Source organism: Camelus bactrianus, chromosome 6 (assembly GCF_048773025.1).
Source record: "Camelus bactrianus isolate YW-2024 breed Bactrian camel chromosome 6, ASM4877302v1, whole genome shotgun sequence".
NCBI lineage: Eukaryota > Metazoa > Chordata > Mammalia > Artiodactyla > Camelidae > Camelus > Camelus bactrianus.
Window position 1 is genome coordinate 77,827,544 of NC_133544.1, and position 25,608 is coordinate 77,853,151.

The 25,608-nt window shown below is 34.3% G+C and overlaps 1 protein-coding gene across 2 annotated transcripts in view; it reads right to left on the minus strand.

The window, feature by feature from the left end:
* Positions 1 to 24,830, minus strand: part of MYEF2 (myelin expression factor 2) — a 37,165-nt gene extending 12,335 nt beyond the window's left edge. The window contains exons 1-16 of one of the 2 annotated variants that reach the window (XM_074366077.1): positions 24,530 to 24,830; positions 19,264 to 19,472; positions 17,975 to 18,027; positions 16,733 to 16,740; positions 16,537 to 16,630; positions 12,799 to 12,990; positions 11,969 to 12,122; positions 11,359 to 11,408; positions 11,176 to 11,239; positions 6,415 to 6,516; positions 4,894 to 4,944; positions 4,526 to 4,594; positions 4,116 to 4,214; positions 3,741 to 3,812; positions 1,759 to 1,967; positions 1,628 to 1,679 (exon numbers count right to left, since the gene is read on the minus strand). In XM_074366077.1, coding sequence (XP_074222178.1) covers positions 1,628 to 1,679; positions 1,759 to 1,967; positions 3,741 to 3,812; positions 4,116 to 4,214; positions 4,526 to 4,594; positions 4,894 to 4,944; positions 6,415 to 6,516; positions 11,176 to 11,239; positions 11,359 to 11,408; positions 11,969 to 12,122; positions 12,799 to 12,990; positions 16,537 to 16,630; positions 16,733 to 16,740; positions 17,975 to 18,027; positions 19,264 to 19,472; positions 24,530 to 24,690 — 1,639 coding nt within the window. In that variant the 5' untranslated portion in view covers positions 24,691 to 24,830. The remainder of the gene's footprint in view (positions 1 to 1,627; positions 1,680 to 1,758; positions 1,968 to 3,740; positions 3,813 to 4,115; positions 4,215 to 4,525; positions 4,595 to 4,893; positions 4,945 to 6,414; positions 6,517 to 11,175; positions 11,240 to 11,358; positions 11,409 to 11,968; positions 12,123 to 12,798; positions 12,991 to 16,536; positions 16,631 to 16,732; positions 16,741 to 17,974; positions 18,028 to 19,263; positions 19,473 to 24,529) is intronic. The other variant, XM_074366078.1, reaches the window with a different exon arrangement.
* Between the last annotated feature and the right edge of the window lie 778 nt (positions 24,831 to 25,608).

Genomic DNA, 25,608 nt, shown 5'->3' on the forward strand with positions numbered 1-25,608 from the left:
CTGCAGCTATAAAACGTTACGGTCTCGCATCACAGTAAGCCAGAGCACAGTTAAAGTGCACGGACAGTATGGAAGTTTAAAGACTCTGCCTATTTAATCTCATCAGCACAACCTGAACTAATGTGGGTTTCAACCCTGAACAGGTCAGTTATTTATACTCAGCCTTCTTAAAAATGTGTATTACTGAGAAATTACAGACAGCAGAATAAAAGGAGATCTATTTTACTATACTCACTTATTTCTCATCTTGCTATATTTGGGGGTATCTGAACACATTTTTTCCTGCATTATAAATTCTGAGGAAATCTTGTATTGAGGGTTACATAATTCTCAATATAACATTTTCTCAGCCTTTGTAACTGCCGCATTAAGGACAAATAACCACTATAGACAATAATCAGAGGGCTTTCTGATTGGCCATTTACTGGCATTACTCTACAAATATTATAGATTTAATTAATGAATAAATAACCAAATAAATGAATGAAGATCGTTTCAGAATGCTTAACTCACTCATAAATATTTAATAAACACCTACCATATGTACTGAGGCAAGGAAAGGTGCTAGGATAAAAAGATGACACTTCTTGCCCTCAAAAGCCTCTATCTGGGAGGCAACAAAATATGTGAACAGATTATTACAATAAAGAACATAGCTGATAATAGTATCCAGAGGAATCACTTTGGTCACAAGTGATCACTATCGTTTGTGATAGTGGCTACAAAGTCTTCTTTCGTGAGAGAAGAGTACAACCCCTTCATGATCTCTGAAAGTCAAAGATTAATTCCAAATACTCTTAACTTTCCATTAACTCTCAAGGGTTGAATGCACCACTTTTATTAGCCATTTTTTTAAAACAGTGTCTCACTTACATAGCTTACTATCATGATTAGTCTCTGGGTTACCATCCAATAGCAGAAAAAAACTAGCAGGAAATCTGTCACTTTGTTCCACTCACACTAATTCTCTCATCAAAACAAAAAAAAAGGCCCTCTTTCAAAAGTACTAAACCACCTCATCTACAGATCTAATGAATACATTAAGCTTGCATAGGTAGTACCCTTACAGTCAAGAACAGTTTATAAAAGAAACAGAAGGGCCACCAGAATGTACCTGTCCCAGGCATTCCAGGCAGTGGGTTCTATGCTATCAGCTAAGTTTCCTGTGTTGTGTAGGTAACAGAGTATGCAGAACAGGTCTCATCTATTAACTCCGTATCATTTGGATGTCAGCATTTCACTGGCTCATGCTGACAAGGCACTGCATACACTACAAAGAAACACATATACCACTCACTAATATTTCCCACAGAAAAAAACATCTTTGTAAATGTGAGCAATGATGATATATTAACCATTTAAGAATCAGGAATAAAATAAGCCCTTTTCTTTATCTACAGGAGACAATGACAGACTCAACTCTAAATCTTGTTATTTAATAGTAATTTGCACTGCTGTATATCCAAGGATAGCAAAATAATTCACTTATTTCAAGTAGAATTAGATCTGTCATACTTTCCAGGAATAAGCATCTGGACAGGTAAAGGTCTAAACACAGTGTTTAAAAGTTTAAAATCAATTCTTCCTCCATAATTAGTAACATATCTACAGTCATTGGCATACTTACCACACTGACTGAATTTTTCTTTTAGTTTCTGCCAAGTCAAGTCAAAAGGCAGCTAGAATGAAAAAAGGTATTAGTAACAGATATACAAGGAAAAAAATAATTTTAAGTATCCTTTACATTTAGTTGCTTACATTTCTGACAAATATCTGGTTGCCTTTGGAGCCTATTCTGTCTCTCATTCCGCTTCCCATTGGACCGGATAAAAATCCTCGATCCATATCGATGCTCCTTTCCAGTATAGCTCCTATTCCTGGTCCCATTCTATCAAAGCTGGAACTCATCCGATCCAGTCCCATCCCCATTCCTCCAGTCACACTGTTCATGCCACCCATTCCACCACCTGGATTTTCAAGAAGGGAAGGGAGGATTTGGGAGTTCGGTGTTTTTGTTTTAAAAACAGAGGGAAAAGGAGAAGGAAGAGGGAGAAAGAGAGAAAGAGGAAGGAGAGAATCATTTTTGAGAAAGAAAAGGAGAGAAAAATTAATTCATTTGTGTAATTAGATAATATATAAATATAAAATTATTTTCATACACACAATATAACAATCTTCCAAGAAACAGATTTTAATTTGGTATACATTCGGTTAGCTGAATGTTAATGGCTAACTGAATCTGTTAATTCTAGCCGCTACATAACAACATTATACATATATACTTCTATAAAATTATATTCTGATCATAAAACATATCATATAAGTTACATACATTTTCTACCAATTACTTTATCTATTAATGTTACAGTAGTTTTTATCCTCACTTTAAAAAAAAAAAATACCAAGCTTAGTAATTGTTAGAACAAAGATATATGGGATAAATTCAAATAATTACAACTCCAACATATCAATGTTGCTCTCATTATACTCTCCTACATAATATTCCTTTCCTAGCTTACCTTTCACCTCAGTATCTTCTGTTTCACATACAATTTCTCTTTTCATATCAATTCAATTTTCAATAACCATAGAAAAACCTAACTTTTACTCTCACATTATACAGAACTTGTGGAGACAACAACAAAAAATGGAATCGCACCCCTTTAGCCACAGCTGGAGACTCTAGCTTGTAGCTTATACCCATTTGGTTCCTACACATCAAGTCCCCGATAACTATTCCAATCCCACTCTTTCTCAAACGTATCCTTTTTTCTGGCACCTAATATCCCCGTTCTAAAAATGAACATCACCCTCATATTGGTTTTCTGTGAATAGCAAATATAAAATTAGGGAAACAGAAGTATAAACACTGAGGTGAAAAAGGAAGGCAAGGAAGCTATGATTAACAGGAAAATGGCCAAGGCTGAAAATATAATGAAAAGAAGGGAAAAAATGAGAAGCAAGAGAAAATGGAAGTATCTTCAGCTGACAAAGATTTTTTAATTCACTCTTAGAACGGCTCAAGTAGATTGTGTCTCTTATTTGTGAGATTTCAATTAAAGGAAGTCAATAAAGCACAGAGAGCTCATAGAGACATGGTTCAGGAGAGCTCAGAAACATGGTTCAGTAAGCAATGGAGGTCAAAAACTAAGCCATGTGTTAAGGCTTAATACAAGGTCTAAAACGTGGTACTGGAAACAGATGGAAGAAAATTTGGCATTTCCCAGTGTTGCAACTACAGTATTTTTGATTCTATCACAGCAAAAGTTTAAGAGGAGATGAAATAAGCACCTCTTTCAATTTTGCCCTCAATCTCAGGAAGTCTCTAGAAGTGTTAGATCTGAGGCAATTTACCTGTGTCTACCAAAAGACACAAGATATTCACGATGGAATAAGCTAGTAACCGATAGCAGTTATAGAGAATAAGCCAAGGAAACAAAGTTGATGCTTAAGCTAAAGTTGTTCCTGACTGACATATGATCAAAGAAATCCCCAGATTCTTTAGTTGGCAAAAAGTTTCTTGAATTGGGTGACAGTTAACACATATTCTGGTGTTAGTTTAGAAATGTCAAACAGCAATAAAACAGAAAAGCTCAATAACTATCAAAGCTTCTCTAAATTATGACAAGACATAATAACATGTAAGAACAAAGTATTACTGTACTACAATAACTGCTCTTGCAAAGTTTTTTGCAAGCACTCAAAAATTACTGTAAAATTCTAGTAAAATTTAAACCTACTTATTCCAGATCCTACTGGACCCATGTTAGAAGCTCCTATTCTTCCTGCAAACCCTCCAATCATTGCACTGCCTAAACAAGGATGGAAAGATAATATACTAATTAATTTAAATAATCATACTTTAAAATTCCCAAGGTACTATGCTCTCAGAAGATGTACAACTAAAAAGTATAAATTCTTCTAGATTTAGGGTTCAAATATGGAAGATACTGAAAAAGAGCACCAGTACATTAAAATCCCTAAAGTATTTTTCTTTAAGTAATAAATTGCATGAAACATTATAAATTTCCAATTTTTTATACACAAAAAAGAGAATCAAGTTTTGAAAAATATAACCTGTAAAAAGAAAAGGAGAAGTAAACAGCCAACCCTACCAAGTCTACCAAAGGAATCTCCAAAGCCTCGATTTATTCCAATATCACCACGTCCAAAATCTCTTTCCATGCTACTAGTCATCGCACCTCGGTATAGTTCTGAAAAGATTATGCAACAAATTAACCCTTTTCCAAGTATTATTAATACACAAGTAATCCGTTTAGAAACTTACTGAAACTAAACTGTAAAGACAGCAAAATCACAAATACAAAAAGTCCACGATTTACCCAACTTACCTCACATGCCACATATATCCCAGTCCCATCATGCCTGTCCCCATCCCCAGTGCCCTTACGTTCTCTGTCTTCTGAAAACATTATGGTACCCATTTCTATGTGAAGGGGGAGAATTTTTAATAACAAGGAAAATGAAATGTAGCATACACATCCCACTACATACATTTACCTACCTCCCATTCGGCCAACTCCTCCAAATCCTCCCATGCTATTCATTGCTTCCAGACCACCAAACCCAATTCCTATGGAATAAAGATTAATTTTGAGATTTGACTGTCAGTTGTACAACTGAAATGTACACTGGGTAAATGTTAAGTCTCACCAGTAAGCTCTTCATCCACCCTACCTTGTGCAGCTGCTTCTTAACATATCACCTTCCATATCCCTTAAGTATGTACCAGGCTCAATTTCTGCTAGCAGTCTTTAGGACATGAGCCAACAATAAACCATGGCTTTTGTTTTCCTTGGAATTCTCAACATCATTTCTAATTTACTAAACATGGTGTTGGGTACATACAAAGAAACAAATGCTTATACATACCTCCTCCAATTCTATTCATTCCTCCAAAACCTGGACCATCCATTCCCATACCTCAAATAAAATACACAGTATGTGCTTTCAGTAAATCTTCTTTTAATGACTAAAGAATGACATAATGCAACACAGCAAAATAGATACCATTGGTTTAGTCACAACGGAATACTAGGGAAGCAGCAGGGCACAGGTGGGATGGTTTACAGCAATATGCCACAGTAGTTGTCTAACCATGAGTCTTCAAAAAGACCTCTTTGAATATTCATTAGATAAGGAAATAAAAGTCACTGGTCACACATTCAGCTAGAGAATATCCAGGACTGGGTAATTGTTCATTTTCTTTTCAGCTCAAACACATAAATATGACTACAGCAGATTTAGAGATAAGATCAGAAAGCAAGGACTCCTTTAAATATGGCAGCTAAGGGAGCAGTAAAAAATTTAAAAATAAAAATAGTATGTGTTTAGGAGGGTAGAGCGCCTGAGAGTAAGGGAGAAAGTTTCCATCTGTTTAGATCAGAATGATTACCATAACTACCCCTTACAATTTTAAGTGTAACTATAGCATCTCAACATTAATAGGAACCAGAAAGCATTTATTAGTCCCACAATTAAAACAGCAATTCTCAAAATATGGTCTGGGGAACTTTGCAGGTCAAAGCTACTTCATTATTCAAATAACACTATTATAACATTATCCAAAAGATGCTGACTGCTTTACTCTCATTTTCTTATAAATATAAGGTGGAATTTTTCAGAAACTACTTGATATATGATATTGTAACAAACTGAATGCAGAAGCAAATATAAGAGCTTGTATTAAACCAAACATTAAAGAAATGTACAAAAAGGTGAAACAATACCACTTTTCTCGCTAATTTTTTACATTGGAAAATACAATTTATTTTCTTAAAAATGATGTTTAGGTTAACACATAGGGCTTATTACTGTTATTTTATACAAATATGTAATTTTTAAAAATTTCTAAGTTTTAATTCCTAGGACAGTAAATACTGACAAATATAACCACATAAACAAACATTTTGGGGTCCTCAACAAATCTTAAAAGTATAAAAGGGTTCCGAAAACAAAAAGTTTAAAAATCAGTCTTCAAAGTAAACTATAGGTTAGGTGAAGAGCTAAACAGCTATCTGAAAGGCTACCTTCCCAACTAGATATTCAAATTTAAATTGCTTATGATATGGTAGCATTTTAGCCATTTCACAAATACTGTATATCCATAATACACAAGGCACAAACTATTTTGAATATTCTCCTTCAACCTTAAAGACATTTCAAAACCCACAGTGCTAAAAGGCTAGCTAGAACATGGCTGGCCTCAAAGAAATCCTCCTGACCTTTGCCAAACCTCTTTCATGTTTTCTGCTCTCAAGGTTTCATTCCTCTTTCAGACTAAAGTATCATCTTAAATACTCAACTTAAGAGTCTTTTAAACATTATTACAAACTAGTAAATATCTAGTCTAGCAAATGTATCATTTAAAAAGAAATAATAAAGAATACTCACCACTTGGACCTAAGTTTCCCATTACACCACCTATGTTCAACTGGCTGGCACTAATAGGCTGTCCACCTGGGCCAAGTCCCATTCCAATGCCTCCAAGACCACCTAAAACACAAATAAGAATATTATTACCAACTCATGTATGATCAACTAACTGGCACCAAAAATTTTTTAAAGCTATATGCCTACAGTAGTATTTCTAAAATTTTGCAAATTTATAAATAAGAGTATTGGAATGCAGCACACTGAAGCCTAACTATAATATCACTTATTAATGAAAAGTGTTTTATAAAGCAGGTCCATCTTATACCCTACATAAAGGCATACTGAAAAAGAGTAATGAAATACCAAGAGAATTTTGAATAATATTAAATCACCTTATAAACGGCATATATAGCTGAAAATAAGAATCCTTCGGGAATGTGTAGATCCTCTTAAAATCTAAGAATACTACTTTTAAGACAGTTCAAATCAAACTAAAAAGTCAAAAACCGTTAAACATAATACTGAATACAGCAAATGTTATATTACCTAGTTTTATCACTGACATATTTATTTATAATTATATGGTACCTGAAGTGTTTTCACATCTATTATCCACAGTTGAGGTCACTTTTGAGACCTTAAGTTACTTATACAATGCTATTCAGCTATGTAATTAAGCTAAGACTAGAATTTAAGTTTTTTGTCTCTAAATCCAGTATTCTTTTTACTTCCTCTCTTAAAATAAACTAATTAAGTTCACTGAAAATAAGATTATACGAAGATTATCTGATGAACTTAAAGACTGTGGGCACTGTTCTACTAAGCTTGAGCATAGTTTTATAAAGTTCTTGCTAGTCAATATAGAAATTATTAAGTTGTAGGGGCTGAGAAAAACATATAATATACATATTTTTTTAAAGATACATTGTGTTACACTGTAAATATAAATGTGACCTGAATAATTTTTTTTCAGCTCAGTCCCTAAAAAGGGTTCAACTGAAAGCAATAGCCTATCTGACTATCAATGCTCACATCTATACCGAACACTCATGTTTTCATCTCTAACATCATTCTTCACTAAAAGAAACCAGGACTTCTTGAAAGTAGGCCAATCTCATGACTTGGAACAAGAAAAATCTTCATGGATCTGGGAAATCTTGTTTTTACCAGAAAGTAAGAATATCAGAGGCATAGGAAATGGGGAGACTCCCACTGCTAAGTGATAATAATTTGAGCAAAGGAAGGGTGGTCGGAAGGAAAAAATGGGGAGTTTAATGATGATTAACTTAACTAAAACAACAAACTGATTCTATCAAAGTCTGTAAGTTCATATTACATCTCAATAGAGAAGAGTATATAGAATCATAAATCTCAAAAAGAACAGATATAAAAGAAATATGAATAAAGGATACCTTTTATCTAAATAAATTGAAGAGTACTAATAGTGGGAAAGTAAATTGGAAGCCCCTACTTTATAAAGCCAGGATCTTAAAAGATTACACTCGGACCTTAAAAGATGACATCCTGAGTGATAAGGTAAACTTGATTGAGGCAGTAAAGGACTGCCCTACAAAGGGAGAACAGGCAATATTCAAAGACACATAAGCTGAGAATTTTCCAGAATTTATTTAAAAAAACCCTGAATTCTCAGATAGTGAAAGCCCAATAAATAGTAATCCACACCCACATTGTAATAAAACTGCATGCCAAAGACAAAGATCTTAAAATCAGCTACATGAAGAGCACAGCTTATCTAAATTGATAGCTGACTTAATAGCAACAATAGAAGCCGGAAGACTGGAATACTTTCAAAGTGCCAAAAGAAAACAACTACCTTAAACTAGATAACTAGTGAAACTATCTCTGAATTTCAGACATATATAGACAAATGAAAATTGAGAGAATTTACTAACAACAGATCCTCACTGAAAGAGCTTTTAAAATACATGCTTCAGGGGAAAAAATTAGTGCCAGTCTATGAAAGCAGAGAAATGATGAGATAAGAAAATGGAAAGTAATAATAATGTTTAATCTGGGGATTGAAAAAAGCAATATAGAACTAAAAGAATGAGCAATAACAGTATATAGTTCAGTAGGAAAGTGATTAGGATTAGAGCATTCAAAGGTCACTCTGCTACTGAGTAAAAGAATAATTATATTAACTTCAGACTTTATAAAGACATTAAAATATCTGGGATATCACCACTAAAAAAGCAAGACAGGAGAAAAATAAATATTTGTAAAAAGTAGAAAAATAAAACACAAAATAAGAAAATGGGAATTAATCCAAATAAATTCATGAATGTGAATAAACAAAACAAAGCTGTTGTAGCTACATTACTATTAGACAAAAAATACTTAAAGGTAGTTACTAAAGATGCAATCACCCTATAATGATAAAATCTTGATTCACTAGGAAAATATATCAGTTCTAAACTTGTATGCACATACTTAATTAGCTTCAAAATTGTTGAAGTAAAAACAAGAAAAAAATAGACAAATTCACCATTACAGCAGGGGATTTTACCATATACATCACTCAATAATTGGTAGCACAAGCAGGCAAAATTATTAGCAGAGATATAATATAAATGACTAACAAACTTGATTTAATAGACCTATATAGAACGGTGCACTCACTATGCACACCTGGAATACTCATTAAAATGTATAATATATGAGGCCACAATGCAAAATCCAAATTAATTCCAAAGACTCACAGTCATATAGACCCTTCTATGACCACACTGTTAAGTTAGAAATTAACAAGAAAAAAAAAAAAACATACATTTGGAAATTCAAAAATACATGACTTAAGAAGAAATCATAATGGTAATTTAATAAAAATTAAATCACAATAAAAGTACTCCTTGGCAAAACTTGTATATAGTAGCCAAATTTATAGTCATAACTACTTGTATTAAAAAGGAGAGCCTGCAAATTAGTGAAGTACACACTAACTTAAGCAGTCAGGATAAAAATAAGAGTCTAAACCTAAAGAAACAGAGATAAGGAAATAATAAAACTAAGAGCAGAAATTAAGATACAAAAAATGAAATTGACTTCTTTGAAAGCACTAAAAAAATTTACAAATCCCTAAGCAAAACTGAAAAAAAAAAAAGGAGAAATTTAATCCTTTGGAATTTAAAAAAAGAACTACAGATGTGGCAGAAGTTTAAAGAGACTATGTTATGCCAATAAATCTGAAAATGAACAAAAGTGGTAAAATTCTCCAAAAATTAGAAATTACAACTGACTCAAGAAGCAACAGAAGTATGAACAGTAAGTAGTTAAAACTCTTCCCCCAAACAACACACCAAGGTCAGACAGCTTTACAAATAATTTCCAGCAAACATTAAGAGAACAGATTATTCTAACAGAAAAAGAACACTCCCCAACTTAGTATTGCTTCCAAAAAGAAAAAAATTCAAATAACCTAAAAACCAAAAACATACAAAATGTGGTATTATTAGTTAAGATGAAGGAGCTAGAGCTGTACCCATCAACATAAATGAATCTCAAAAACAATGTTAAACCAACAACAGCAAGCTGCAGAATAACATGTACGATATAATGTCACATTAAATTTTAAATCCAGCAAAACAATTTCATATAACGCTTATGGATGCATAAATGTGTAATCAAACTATTAAAAACTAGATGACAAACACTACTCATAAGCTGTTCCCTCTAGGTAAGGTATCTGGTGGGAGGTGGCAGGGGAGGAGAATCTCAACTTTATCTGTAGAATCTTAAAGAAAAGATTTTAAAGAAAAATCACCTAAAACAAATATGGTCCATGACAGCTACATGAGTGATTTTATATTTATCTATATATTTTAAATATTTTATAATAAAAAACTTTGATAATAGCGAAAGAAAATACAATAAAATAGTAACAACAAGAGCTAGTATTTACCGAGTACTTACATTATACCAGAACGTTCTAAGTGCTTTATGTGTATTATATATTAACTCATGTAATACTCATGACAACCCCATGAAGTATATACTATCAGCATCCTCATCTTGCAGATGGGGCACTGAGGCACAGATGTTAAGTATATTACACTGCTGTTTTATAATCCTTTGGGAAACAACTGGATAATAATGAACATACCCAAGAAGCTATAAATACTTCAGGATATCAAACTTAAGGAAAGAACCAACAACATACCAAAGATTTGTATACAAAAAGAAAGGAAAAGAAAAAGAAAAATAACTGTTGGTGATTAAAGGAAAAAAAAGTTAAAACACTTAAATATGCATAACAGTGAAATAGTTATGGAGCATCCATATGAGAAACTACTATATAGCCAATAAAAAATATTTGGAAAGAATTTTCAACACTGAATAATGCTTATACTCTAATGTTAAACAAAAAAAACAAACAAAATTATTTATATGGTAGTTCTCAATTATGTAAAAAAGCATATATGCAGAAGGAAAGACTGGAAGAAAATGCACAAAAGTGTTATAATGAAGGTCACTCATGTGTGGTAAAATTACAAGGACTTTCTTCCCTCCTCATGTATGAGCTTACCAAATTTTTTAGTATATATTGCTTTTATAATCAGGAAAAACTACAAGAAGAAAAAAAAGTGGCACGTATGTATGTTCTCCATCTTCTTACTCAATTTGCCAAACTATCTCCATAACTCCAAACACTAAACTATGGGCAGCTGGGCACATATGTATAAAAATAAAGAGTTCTGCTTAGTATGTAATAAAATTGAAAAAGAATAATATGTATTATTTCTTATAATAGCTTTTACTTACGTGGTAATTGTGGTGTTTTACTATCATGTGAACGGTAGTCTTCATGAGGGACAGACTTGTCATCCTAATTGCAAAAAAGTTTATTATATGGTTAATATATAACTAAAAAGATTTGTAATGTAGAGGAGAGCAGATAAAACATTTGAAGAAGTTAGAGAGCTAAAGTGATATACAGGAACTCACCATTTTCACATGCATAGGTCTATCAAACAAAAACTGCCCATTGAACATAGCTGTTGGTTCAGTCAAGGAAAGCCAGTTAAGATGACTACAAAATTATACTTAAACATAAACACATTTTTAATAATCTTATTTGGCATCAGATTATCTCTAATATTTTAATCAACATCTTTAAAATTTTACTTACTTGTATTAGTCTCTTCCATATATTCAAAGAAAAATCTTCAATTCTTTGCTTTGTAGTTTTATAATTTATAAATAAAATATAATCTTTTAATTCAACCATGAAAAAAGAAAATTAACAAGGCTTAATTTAAAGCAACTGTATTAATGTACAGTGGATTATGTAACTGTCAACAGCATGTACATATATATAATCAGTTGTGGCAGGAAGAGAAAGTAGAAAAAAGTTCATACTAGGCCTGTACAATATGGCTAATTCAAGTTTTAAGAGTGACTTTAGTACTTGGACATAGTAAAGGTTTTATGTGCTGGAGACCAAATTCTAATACATATTTCTAAGCCAGGCAACCTTAAATTCCATGATCCCCCACAAAATGTTATTAAGCTTCTTTAACCTTATTAAGTAATACTAAAGTGTAAATCAGGATACAAATTGCTTGAACTGCTTCAATTGCTTGTTCAAAAGTGACTGTGCCCATTCCTCTGCTCTTGCCATCTTTGTCTTCTTTAATATCTGCCCGCTTTACAGTTCCAGCTATGCTGAACACTTCCTTTAGCTTCTTCCAACCAACTTTGAAGTCAAGCTTAATATAAAATTATATAAAGTTACATAACTAATAAACCCCTCTCCCCATAAATAACACAAACAAATCTTTTCTAAACTCTCAAAAATATGAAGAACCATAATTCTTATTAAATAGTATATCAACAGTATTCAAATAAAAACATCTTAAGTTGTTAAAGATCAGTTAAGCCACATCTGTGTTGTTCCTCACCCTTAATTTTTTTTAATTCCCAAAACAGCCTGCTCAATCCTGTTTTGAAACTTTCATATCTACTTTTACTGAGAGAAATTCAGATTTTTGAAAGTATTGTTGATATCACTGACGTTCAAAAGCTTAGCACAAACAACAAACCAGCTACAATGTGCACATTCACAAAGCTAAAGAAAGAAATCCATTTACCAACATGAACAAAACCACATATAATAAACATAAATAATTTCAAGAACTGCTTAAGTGTTTATAAATTCCACAGTTCTCTTTTAAAAAATCCTAAATACTTGTATTTACAATCTCACCTTATATGTATAGACTTAAATTGGGTTTTTGAGTTTACAAAAATTACTGTTTCATTTACTTCAGTTAAAAGTAGACAAAACGCTCCATAAACCTATGGTCCATTCATCTAACTAAATGATCTCATGATTAGAACTAAATTATCTGAACAGCAAAATTTTAGAATAAAGCTTAAACTTACATTAGCAACAAAAATTGTGGAACCAAGTCTACCAGCCTGCAAATTACTGATAACCTCAGGAGGAATGTTTGGATTATTGAGAATGGAAGGTGGTAAATTCATCAATCCCGATCCCATATCGGGTACATGTCCTCCTGGAAATGATCCTCCTGTTCGTTGCAATGCCCTACGAGCATTTTCTCCATCAGGATCCTATAACACACATTGAATGTTAAATGCCACTAGATACGTAAGTAAGTCTGTATCTCTAAAATAACAACTTCAAATTCTATAGCAGCTATCCCAACTGGCTCAAATTACGGGCCCTCTTGAAGAGTGAGCTTTTTTCTCATCCAGAGAATTCAGTCCCATAAAAACCTGTGGACAGACAAAAGATTTCAGTCTCCAGGGATATCAATTAAATACCTCTTTCCAATCACTAAAGTCACTTAAGAACTTGAAATTAGTTTAATTTTGCCCTCATACAAGTATACACGTATATAGCACATATGCATAAATCCAAACTCAAAGAGGAACGAAATACTTACTGTGACTCTTTTCTTTTCAAAATGCAGTAGTGGTGAATTCTTACCACTAGATGCCCAATGCAATGCCAAATTCACACTACTTCAAAGTTTTCAACAGCAGAACAGACTGTTATAAAACTCAGGAATACTGGGGTAAAGGGGAACTGTTACAATGTATAAATTTCATTCCTGAACAAAATGCATTATCCACCTTCCAACCTCTCTCCAACCTCAACAGTGATTATGATCTGAGATGGAGGAAGAAGGGAGATAAAGAAAGGCTAAGTGTCCAAGGAAAGAATGGTACTAAATATTGTTTGGTGTTTTTTTCAGTACATTAACTTTATAAGAAATATTCTACCTTTAAACAAAACATAAAAAGCAAGTTTAAACATACTTCTCACTCATCTCACTAGGCAGAGTGCAAAAAACAAACAAAAACCACACAAACACACAGACAGCCTATCATCTGCAATACCAGATGAGTATGATATATGAAACCATCAACCCTACTCTGCTGGCCTCAGTCTAGGAATATTGATAAAAAAAAGAAGGTTGAATGACTTTAATAAATTTTCTAGGAAGGCTGGGAGACTAGACGGTGAAGTGAATGTAAGAATAAAGGTATTCTGGCTTCCAATGTATTTCTTCACCATGAAGAAATAAAAAGAAATACAAAAGCAAAGAAATAAATGCTTTAAAGAATGCCATAAAACTTTTTAAGTTAATAAATAATAAATGCTTCAGGTCTAAGGTTTCAAAAATTTACACAAATACAAAACTTAGAATAATGGATACCTATGGGGGAAGCAGTAGGATATAGCATGGAAGAGGCTTTATGAACCACTAAGATAGACTGTCCTTAACATCTTAATATTACTAAAGCATATTGCTATATTTTTGTTTTTATATGTGACACATATAAATACATGTACACACAAAAATATAAACACATATCATGTAGAATATACAAAATATAATTTATATAAAACTACCTACTACATGGCATGGCTTTTATTTCTCTTTTCCCTTAGATGTCAGCCTGCCAGTCATTGCCTGCTATTGCTATGAGAGGGCCTATAATAAGTTTACAACAGCTATTAACCCTCATTTAATTAAATTAAAAATGCAAGTCTAATATCTGTTAATGAACTTTGGAAATACACTTTTTCCTAGACTCAAACTACTATTTCTCAACACTGACACTAGCCACCATGTGTAAATCAGATAATTCCAAGAAAGGGAACTTTAGAGATAGATATTAATCCAAAAAAGTTAACTGAATAAAGAACACCTCATCATTTAGCTAGGCTAAACGCAATCATTTCTCTCATTAAGAAGTTGAAAATGGAAGTATCCTACATCAAACTGTTCACAGAATTCTATTACAGGGTCTCTGAAATATTACTGAGGATCCACAATGTGCTAAAACTTAAAAGAACATCAACAACATGGGCTTGGTGTTAGCATCCAATAAACTTTTTTTCCAGTTAAAAAGAAAGACACAGAATCTATAACACTTATCTTTTGAAGAGGAATAGGAAATACCATAAAAATGCAAGTCATAATCATAAAAATAATAATTTCCAAAATGGTGGCTCTTCTACAAATGTCACTCTTGTGGGAAATTATTAGGGTATCAACACATTTCTGCAATATTAGTCCTGGCTTATGCACAAAAATTACCTAATCAATGCCTGGCACAGACTACAACAGTCTAAACTCTCTCTACCAATTCTCTATTTCCTGGTTAAAATATTAAAAAAAAATAAATAAATAAATAAACTCCCAGGCTCAAGTAGAATTAGTGAACTTCAGAAGCTGACTCCAAAAAATGAATATGGGAGACTTGTATGTGGGATACTTGTATTTGTCAGCAGCACGGTCTTTAAGCTATTATCGCTATCCAGGAACAAGAGACCAAGGACCAGTAACATTCCCACCTTGGACAGGAATAACAACAAAATTATTGTTACTGCTAACATTTATTACGTAGTTACAGTATTTTCAGCACTATGCTCAGTGCTTTATATAGTATCACAATTGTAACAAATAGTTAACATTTATTAAGTGTTTTACATATATTAACTCTGAGTCCTCTGACACTATCATATAGATTCTAATATTATTCCCATTTTAGTGATAAGGAAACAAAGAAGTAGAGCAGTCAAGTAATTTATCCTGGGTCACACAGATTCTCTAATGCCAGAGCCTGAGTTCTTTTAATCCTCATAAATGTATTTCATTAATCCTCATAAAAACCCTCCAAGGTAAGTATTATCAGCAGTATTATTACAATTACTAAGGTTTAGAGAATAAGTAACACCGCTAGTCACACAGCTAGAAAGTGATGGAGCTGAGACTCAAACTAATACTATACTATACTAAACTGTGACTGACAGTACTGTTCTACTACCAATGATTTGCATCCACGTTGGCAGACTCTTCGAGGTCCCAAAATTATATTCTCTATCCTTTTTTAATACAGACTTTAGCAAGGATATATACATAACAGGTCTGTGATCAAACTATTCAGTTAAGAGTAACAATATAAACTAAAGAAACACATGAAAATGACTGCTATTCAAGCTAATGACTTCCAAGGTCAATTATACCTAATTGTAAACAGTTTTTTATGTATCCTCTGATCATTCTTTTGTCAACATAGTTATACTGCTGTAATTCCATACAAAAAGGAACATTTCCATTTTAGGGGTTTCCAAGTTCCAGATATAAATGAAGCTAAAAGATTTATAACTTCTCTTAAATTTTAATCTGGCATAATTTCAGGTCAATTTTATTAAAGTGTATATCAATTTTATTCAAATCCATAAGGTGTTTGCATTATAAAGCAACATTTAATTATCAACTACAAAAATATCTACAATATTTCTCAAATCAAACTACATAATCTAAAAACTGAAAATGTCTATACCAAATAAAGTCAGAACCTGAAGTCTGTCATCTTTAAATTTCTGTGTCGTATTAACTTTTTAAAATCATGCACTTCTGTTTATAATCACCTTGGAACAAATCAAATATATAGGATAATGGCCTAAGGGCAAATAGGAAATCATGTACAAGCAAAATTATCACCAATTAAATAATGCTTATTAAGCATCTATGCTTTAAAGAATATTGTAATCAGATATCATTTCCAGATGAAAATCCAAAGAAAACATGTCCTTATATTCAAATGTTTAAGTTACTCCGAATATAAGAAATTTCTTACCTCTTTAATATTCAAGGGTCTTCCACTAAGATCATATTTGTTCATAGTTTCTAGTGCTTTCTTTACAAATTCTTCATCTTTGAATTCAACCACACTTAATAGGGAAAAAAATTTATACGAAATGTTTATATACTATGATTTTTTTTCCAATCAGAAGTTTAAATTTGACTTAAGATACTTAAAAAAAAATTCTTACCCACAACCCTATATCCAGGTAGATTTGTCAATACATGCAAAAGAAAAAAAGTTTTGGATCAGTAGATGAAGTTAATGGTAGATTCTAACATTTAAATCATTAAAAGCAAGCAATAATACAATTATTTTTTGTCTTTTAAACCTCCAGAACATAACAGGCAAGTGATCACAAATTTTCTGTAAATTTTAGATCTATCCATTTAAGATTGTAGAATCTAGCATTTAACAAACTTGGAGCACATTTTTACTTTTAGCTGACTCTTCTTTAAAACCAAAGTAATGTCATCACATAAATTCAATCAAAAGTAATTCAAGGAAATAATTGAAGGCTCTCATATACCTATCCTTACATTATTACAAATATTTTCAAAAGATATACAGTGCACAAGCAGTTTTTAATGTAAAATTTTCAATTTTATTAAAGTTAAAATAAGAAACATTAATTTTTAACAAAGTTCTCTATTCAAGAAAACTGGCTGCATACAAATTAATAGCATCCAGCTGTAACTATGTAAAAAAAATCTATGCCAAAGAAAAAAATAAGTAGAATTGTTTAAAAATAATTTCTTGTCATTATTACTGCTCAAAGTGCTATCTGAATGTGATAACAAAGTTTTTATTTCTCAAGCACCCAACTGGTTTTTACTAGTATAATTAAACATTATCAAAAAGCTTCCCATTGTATTTCTTCATTACACTGCTTTCTTGTTGCTAAAAATAAAAAGTCTACTATCAACCAATTCCTTCTATGTCAATTTAATCATCAGTGTTATTCATACCAATTGGTCAGAGCACTGCCTCTTATGTAGTCCTGTAGGCTACCAAATTAAGCTCTTCAGTGTAAGTTTCAAACATATATTCTGAGTTAACACCTATAAGCTATAGGCCTTTCATAGAACTCTTGGGAAATATTATCAATTCAGTGACTTTTAAAATATCCTAGAAGACATCAAAACACAACAAAAAAAAATCCTGTATTAAAATCTTTTGGCTAAGAAGAAGCATTACCTTAAAGCATTAGAAAAATGAATGCCCTTTATGAGCATTTACAAAAACCATCCTTTCAAGGCAGCTGATTTGGTTTGTATAAGTGTCAGACTTGCTAGTATAAAGCCTCAAATCTTGCATAATAAAGTAAAACAAAATGAAACTTAAGTTTCCAAAAACTGGTACAAGTATTTACAAAAAGTAAACCGCTGAGGAACTTTTAAACCTCAAGCAGATTATTGCCCATAGCACTTACCCTTGATTTTCCTTCCGCATCCTTAAAGAGCTCCACGTATGTAACCTCACCAACTACATAAGACATACAAAAGGAAGATACCAAGAAACAATACATTTAAACACCAGTATCTTGCTTTACTGCACACCTGTGCACAACTCTACAGAAAAGCACCTATTATTCACCAACAATCAAAACCAGACCAACATACCCTCCTTCAATGGCTATATAAATTTAACTAATTTTCAGAAATGTACATCATCCACATTCTCTAAAAAAGCTAACAACAATATTAACCTAATTCATGCTACAGATCATATTTTGGCCAGCATGATATAGTTGGTGAACAAATGCACATATACATACAAATAGTCCCTTAGCCTATCATATTAAAAACATCAACATTAGCACTTTTCAAGTAACTTTGGTCGCCTACACACAACAGCTGTTTTAAGGTGACTTTCTACCTGAATGTCTTCAATCATGTTTGCCGTCTGTAAACTAAGTTTACAAGTCATGCTTCACAGCAAGCCACACACTTTCTAAATAAAGTCAATGAATAAAACCAATCAAATAGTTGTCACCTTACAACAGATACACCAATGCAAATTTTTAAAAATTTATTAGAAGAGATCAGCCTCAAAACCAAGTACATAGTTTGCAGGACTGTTGAAACTCAATTTTTCAAGAGATAACAAAACTCACTTTTACAAGATCAAGTATTAAAATTATTTTTCCCCAAAATCAACCATGTATATAAAATGAAGGTTTTCAGATTATTCTGAAAACAAAACTGCAACAGCAGTAACGCAATTTTAGTATAGAACTGCAGAGACAGCATCATGGCATTCATGACAATGCAAACAAAATGAATTCCACAGCCAGATTCCAGACTCCACCAAGAAAATAACAAAACAGCTTTTGGGAAAAAAATGATCAGACCTTATTATTCATACATTAACAAGCTAAAATGTATTGCTTACCTAATGCAATAGTCCTTTAAAAATCTATAAAAACTTCAACTAGACAAAGCAATCACATTAACAAAATTCTTGGTGGCATGCATATACTGGGCTCACTACTACCCCACTAAAATGGCAAAAAAAAAAAAAAACCTTCATTTATCCAGACTACCTTATAATGAAATTGTGTCAAGTGAAAGAAGAGGAAAAGTTTAATTTATATGTCAAGAAGTAAACAAAAATCAATTTTTTGAGTCTGTGTGGCTAAGAGGAATAAAAAAAAGTTTGCTTAGGTCCCTCCCGGTTCTATATGAAGATTATCCAATAATGGGTTTATCAAAAAGTTACCTTTTTCTCTCATTAGATCTTTAATGGCTTGCCATTTCATGTCATACGGGATGTTGCTAATAAAAACTCTGTTACGATTTGGACCCTTCTTTTCTCCAGTGCCTGAATTCTTATCTTTTGAATAAGGATGAAATCTATTGGCCTTCTTATTTCCTGTAGATTTTTCTTTTAATTCAGATTTCTCTTCTTTGATTGATTCATCATTCTCCCTGTGAATCAAAACCAAACCGAAACAACAAAAAGAAAACCTCAGTGGTGCTTGCAATAATGGAAGTCTACATTAAATAAATATTTCATATTTATCACTTCATCTCACAAAATTCTCCCCTAAATTCGACCTCAGCAAAGCAGCTGGGGAGTCAGCCTACTGGCTTTGAAATTACCTAATGCCTTTTCAAAGCAAGGATTTGGGCATATTACCAAACTTCTCATTTAACAATCCTCCTTTTTTCCGTATTAAATAGCTGCAGCATCCAAACACTCACTCAGTTTTTCTTATCATACTACTTAATAAATGTTACTAGAACCTAACAAGAGGGAAAAATGGATGATTTTATTCCTAGAGTATATTAAAACTGCCACCTTTAATGGAGAATTAACTTTCTGGGCCTTATTCAGAACTCAGAATTTACAAAATGATGCCCTGAAAAAGCTCATCTCTTAAGGGTTAATGGTTTCCTTTCGAACTTTTCTTCTCCATTGCTTAAAACATAATTAAAGCACAGTTATATCTATCTCTATCTCTATTTCTATCTCTATATCTATCTAACTCTCATAAAACTCCTAATTTTTGTTTATTGCCAATTTTGATCAACTTAGAAAATTGGTAAGGTATCCTACTATTTTCATGCTGAGTATTTTCTGTGTTTTAACCTATAAACTAGGATAGGGTACTTCATAGAATCATGCCATTTTCATTAGTCGTATTACCTATAATGATGGGATAGGATGGAGGAAGGAAGCAGTACTTAAATGCAACATGAACCAGAATTTTATAAATCTACTTTTTAATGAGGCCCTAACTGAAAAAAGAGAATACTTAATTTGTAAGATCGTAATCACATTACAACTGCATGATACTTATCCACCAAGCATCTGTAACATGTAAGTATACACTTACCGTAAATCCTAAAGATAAAAATCTCGACATACATTTTTAAAATGCAATTTATTTTTCAAAAGTGATCTTTTCTTTACAGAAGTTAACAATTTCTTTTAAGTCACTAATTACTCTAGTGAATTTTAAAGTATTTAACTAAAACTTTGATTTTAAAGCAATTTTTCACAAACATATACTAAGAAAAATCTCTGGGAATGCTGTCCAGGAATCTAAATCTTTTAAAGCTTCCTGGATTATTCTGACAACCAACCAGGCTTCATAATCCAGGCTCTATATTATCTTCCAAGCCAAGAGGCTGTGGGAATCTACACACTGTAGTGCTCCACACACATCTCTTACTATAGTCACTCATTCCACATTATATTGAACTTTTCAGACATTACTGTTCTGAGCAGTTAACAACACAGCCATAAATATAGTATGTAAAACTGTATGAAAACAAAAACTATATGCATTGGTATCATCAGCAGCATCTATTATGGTAGCAAGTGCTTGATGAACATTAATTTTTGACTTAATAAATAATAGTCAACTAAGAACCCATACTCATCTGAGCACAGATGATGCCAGAAAAACACTAAAATCAAGGAAGACACATTAGGGCCAAACATGATTTGCCATCTTTTCAGACCTTGACAGGGACACCTTCACTATCAAATATCTTCCCTCATCAGAAATGGCACACCTGGAAGTGGTCTTCTCAACTGTCTGACTCTAGCAAGTACCTACCTGTCTGAACAGAGTGGTACTCCTGTGAATGACAGCAAGCAGCCAAAAGGCACAGAGGCCTTGTCTCTGGTTCTGGGTACAGTAGATACAAGAACAAAGCCTTGTTTTTTATTCCTTAAAGAACCTATTTACACAGTAGGCTGAATTCAATGAATATTTTAAAAATAACTCTTTGTTCAGGTGACTAGATATCTACGTAGTCTGTATCAAAATACTCCTTCCCCTGCCTATCTTCTTCCTGGATGAAACCAATTGTGAATACTGCACAAAGTTCTGAAGTACTTGCTATGTCCCTTTATTCTTACGTGGATATTGTTAAGCTTACAACAATCTGACAATTCCATTAAATAGCTGTAATGTTATATAGGATACGCTCGTTAAAGTATTTACTCAAAGGATGACAAGAGGGAGAGATTTCTTCAAGTTTTCCCCAATTAGTGGCATCTTTAACGATACTGCTAATTTACAATGTATAAATTAAGATTATCTAAATAAGGTGGATCAGTTTAGTTGCTAGAGGTATAGTCTGATTATTAAGAAACTAAGCTATAATTACTCAATTTCTGAGCTCATTTTCTATGTCATAAATACACTGTGGGAAAGACAGTAAAGATACACGTGAAAATTCTTGGGGAAATGACGCTACATAATATCAAAATATTGGCACTATACCCAGAATTCCACATGATCATTCCCAAACTATTCATCTAGTAATTTCCAAACTATACATTTTGATGTACTTGAAATAAAGACTGTGATGATTCTAAGACACAAAAACATTATACACTCTTAAGACTGATTTGCATCTACCCAAATTAACATCATTTTCTGAAAAATATCAACATCAAATGAGGACATATAGTTTTAATGAGATATTAAAAGCATAATGCTACAGTATGAGATCCAAAATTAAGCCTAATTCCATTCTTTACTCCTAATATGATAAAAAAAAAGTACTCTATTTCAAACTCTATACTTTGCACCAATGCTTAATAGTTTACACAAGCACTGTTATACAAGCACCGTTGTACAAGTATCATAATGTAACTCTCAAGTGCCAAATGTTCTAAGGTGTTACTTAGTCACACATGGAAAATGAAGAGTTATAATACGGCTATTTTCCCTCCCATTCACGTAAGGGCTAGTATACTATTCTGGCATAAAGACAAAGACTAGACCTAGGGAAACATCTTTTAATTTCTTGTCAAAAGATGTGAACATGCCAAATAAATCCTCTGTGTATGAGTTTCGTGATCATAAAAGTTCACTTCTGCATTTCTTAAAGGTTTACTGGGCTTTTTAAAGTAATAGGGCTTGGGGATACAAAAATGAATAAGACACAGGTGTCTCCATCCTCAATTACTATGGATTAACCTCAGTAAAAATCATTTGTCTTGATGACAAGCAGCACTTTGTTTACTTCTAAGCAATATAGATTTTAAGGCAATATTTGGTGATTTTTTTTATCACCTCTATGAATTCTTATCATTAAAAATATACAGTAAATCACCTCAAGGTTTATGTGTTGGGTTGTTAACTACTCCAGCTGGTGCACAGGGTCAAAAAAGGTTGTTAGATTGATGCAGGTAAATGTTCTCAGGTATTAGTGGCCCAAGCTGGACCATTATATGCTCTTAAGGAATAGACAGCACAAGAAACTCCTCTGACAGTAAATTAGCCTCTTTATTCAACTTCTGGGAAAAGAGGAAGGGAGAGAGATGAATTATAAGCAATATGAAAAGAATCTATGTTTATATTTACTGGTAACATTTCTTAATGTCTTCACCTTACATTTTCCTCTTCCTTAATCAGAAGTGAAGGGGATTCTTTTCCCACTTGTGTCCTCTCCAGTCTACCTAAACCTCAATGAGACATTAAAAGGGATTACAGCGTTTTAGATCTGATGGAGATTTAGATACTAGCTTTATCTGTACCAACCCTATTACACTAATCTTACTCAAGTATAGTAGGGTTTCAAGACTGGACTTCTTATTCCAGAGGAAAGAGTGGTAGGCCCATATTTAGATATAAACAAAAAGCCCTTATTGTCAATTTACCATTCCACTGGTTTTCATCTGCTCATGATACCAAATCTCTGAAAGCCCACATTCTGGCAAGCGGGGTAGAAGGTGCTTCACTCACTTTCTGGTTCTTCAGTTACTAAGGTGCACCGCATTCCACCTGGGAACAAACTCCACTGCGGCCAAATCTTGTATACCTGTACCTCTATTTTGCCTAGAAGATGCTGCCTGTCCTATTCAAACCCATCTGACAGCAAGAGTCTCACAATGGAGCTGGGAGACCTACCTTATCTTATCTGCAATAAACCCTTAAACAGACTGGTCCAGGTCTTACCATACTGTTCCAAACATTCTTGTACGAAAGAGAAGCAAGAACTTCTACATTTCCTATTGTAAAGTGAACATACGCTCACTACTTTCTACTCTGAGGCATAACTGAGGGAAGGAAAAGTATGTTTTCACTAAATTATTAATGTACTTTCTTCAAGTTTAAAGAGCTGGGCATATGCAAATAAATGCCATACTTCATATCCCCCTATATAACAAGAACAAAGGAGAGCACAGCATTTCCTTATAACTAGAAATGATTATGGATTGGAGTTGACTACATTCTTTATTGGCACTGATGGCAGCTGCAATCTTAAAAGCAGTGGGGTTTTCCTCAATTAAAAAAAAAATCTTACTTTACCATTTTACCAAAATTAAGAGCCTACTACCACACTGAGCTTTTTTAAAATAGCCTGCATGGCTGACAAACATGGTGGGGGGTGGCGGGGGCGGAGCAAGGCAACACGCACAGTTCCCTTTTTAAAGTACCTCTCATCGATTCAAGGGAAACACAATGGATTCAGTCTCACAGCCTGTTACTAAACTTCCTCTTGGTATCTAGCAGTTAAGAAATGAACGCACACTTTAGAAAACAACAGAACAGTAAACTTATAAAGCTCAGAAGGAGGCCGGTGAGATGGGGGGCTATCCCTTTCACACGTTCTCGGTGGTTAGGAGGAAATGTCCGATGATGTCATCCCTAGTTACTCCCTAGTGATGAACACTAACTACTGGCCTTTAAAAGGGGGACCATTTTCCTGCATACCGTGGCGGCGCTGAGCTCCGCTCAAAGGTTCTCCAGCCGAAGTCAGGGAAGAGGGGGTGACTCGCGGTCTTGGGCCGAAGCAAGGGAGGAGCGCCGGCCCCCCTGGCCCGCACCCAGGCTCCCCCGGTTCGGGGCGGGCGGGCCGGCAGGGCCTGGGAGCGGGCCGGCTGCACCTGCACCTCCCGCCGCCCACGGCCCGGGGACCGCGACCCCCCACCAAGGCTCAGCCCGGCTTCAGGCCCCCGCCCCCGGCCCACTTCCCGCCCCCCAGCTAGTCCCGGTCCCCAGAGGAAAAGACAATACATTTTAACGCCATTGGAGCTGCTGCTGTGCTGCGGCGGCTGCTTCTCCTGCTCCGGGGGGTGAGGTTCTCGCCGGGGCTCGCCCGGCGGCTCCGCGGGCTGCTGATGCGGGCTGTCGTTGCCAGCGGCCCTCAGCACCTCGGGCTTGTCGGGGTCCGCCATCCCGCCGCTACGGCCTCCGCCTCGGCCGCCTGCGCTGAGGGGCTCCGACCGCGACAATGGCGGCGGCCGGGGAAGCGGTAACGGATCCCGATTTGAAAAGGCCCCGAGCGCTCAGTTGCTCGGATCTCGCGAGAACCGGTCGGGGCTGGGAGACTGGGAGATGGTGTGAGCTGGATGTGGCAGGGGCGGGGGTGGGGGGCGGCACTGCTGAGGGGAAGGGAGGGATGGGGTGGCGAGTCAGGGCCGCTATTGCCGCAGTCGGCCCTGCTCCAGGCTGGGGAGGGCCTGGCTTGCCCAGAAGCCGCTGGTGGGGCCGTGTTCTGACCACCAGCCCCCTTGTCGCCTAGCACCCAATGGGGTCTTCGCTTACAAAAAAGTCGTCTCTGGGTGTTAGAAATCCCTAGGGCTCAGAAACCCAGATTATTCTGATCATTCTATATAGGGGCAGTTTAAATTAGAGAAGTACACACTGCTCTGCATCTTTAAAAAACGACTGCAAATCTTCAGATTCCCCTTAGAAATCCTCTGAATAATGCAAATAAATCACTTGCCACTTCAATGTCTAGGCACCTTGTAGACATTCAATAAATTGTTATTGATGACTGGTTGCAATTCACCAAAATGAATGGCTTTGGATTTCTTTTGAGTTCTGGTTGTTCTTGAGAATAAGGCTTTCCTTTTGAACTCAGCTATGAGCTTACAAAAAGAAGACTGAAGTTTTTAATTCTCCAGGCAGCAATCAATGAGGAGGATCTATACTTTTCATAAGAAATCTTCTACTAGATTGGCCACTAGAATGGACGTTTTGGTTTGGGGTTGTGTTTATTATATGCTGATGGAAATTATATTTGAAGCAGTTATAGGCTCTCAAAGAAATTTAATTATCTTATGGAATTTTAAAATACAGTCATAGATTTT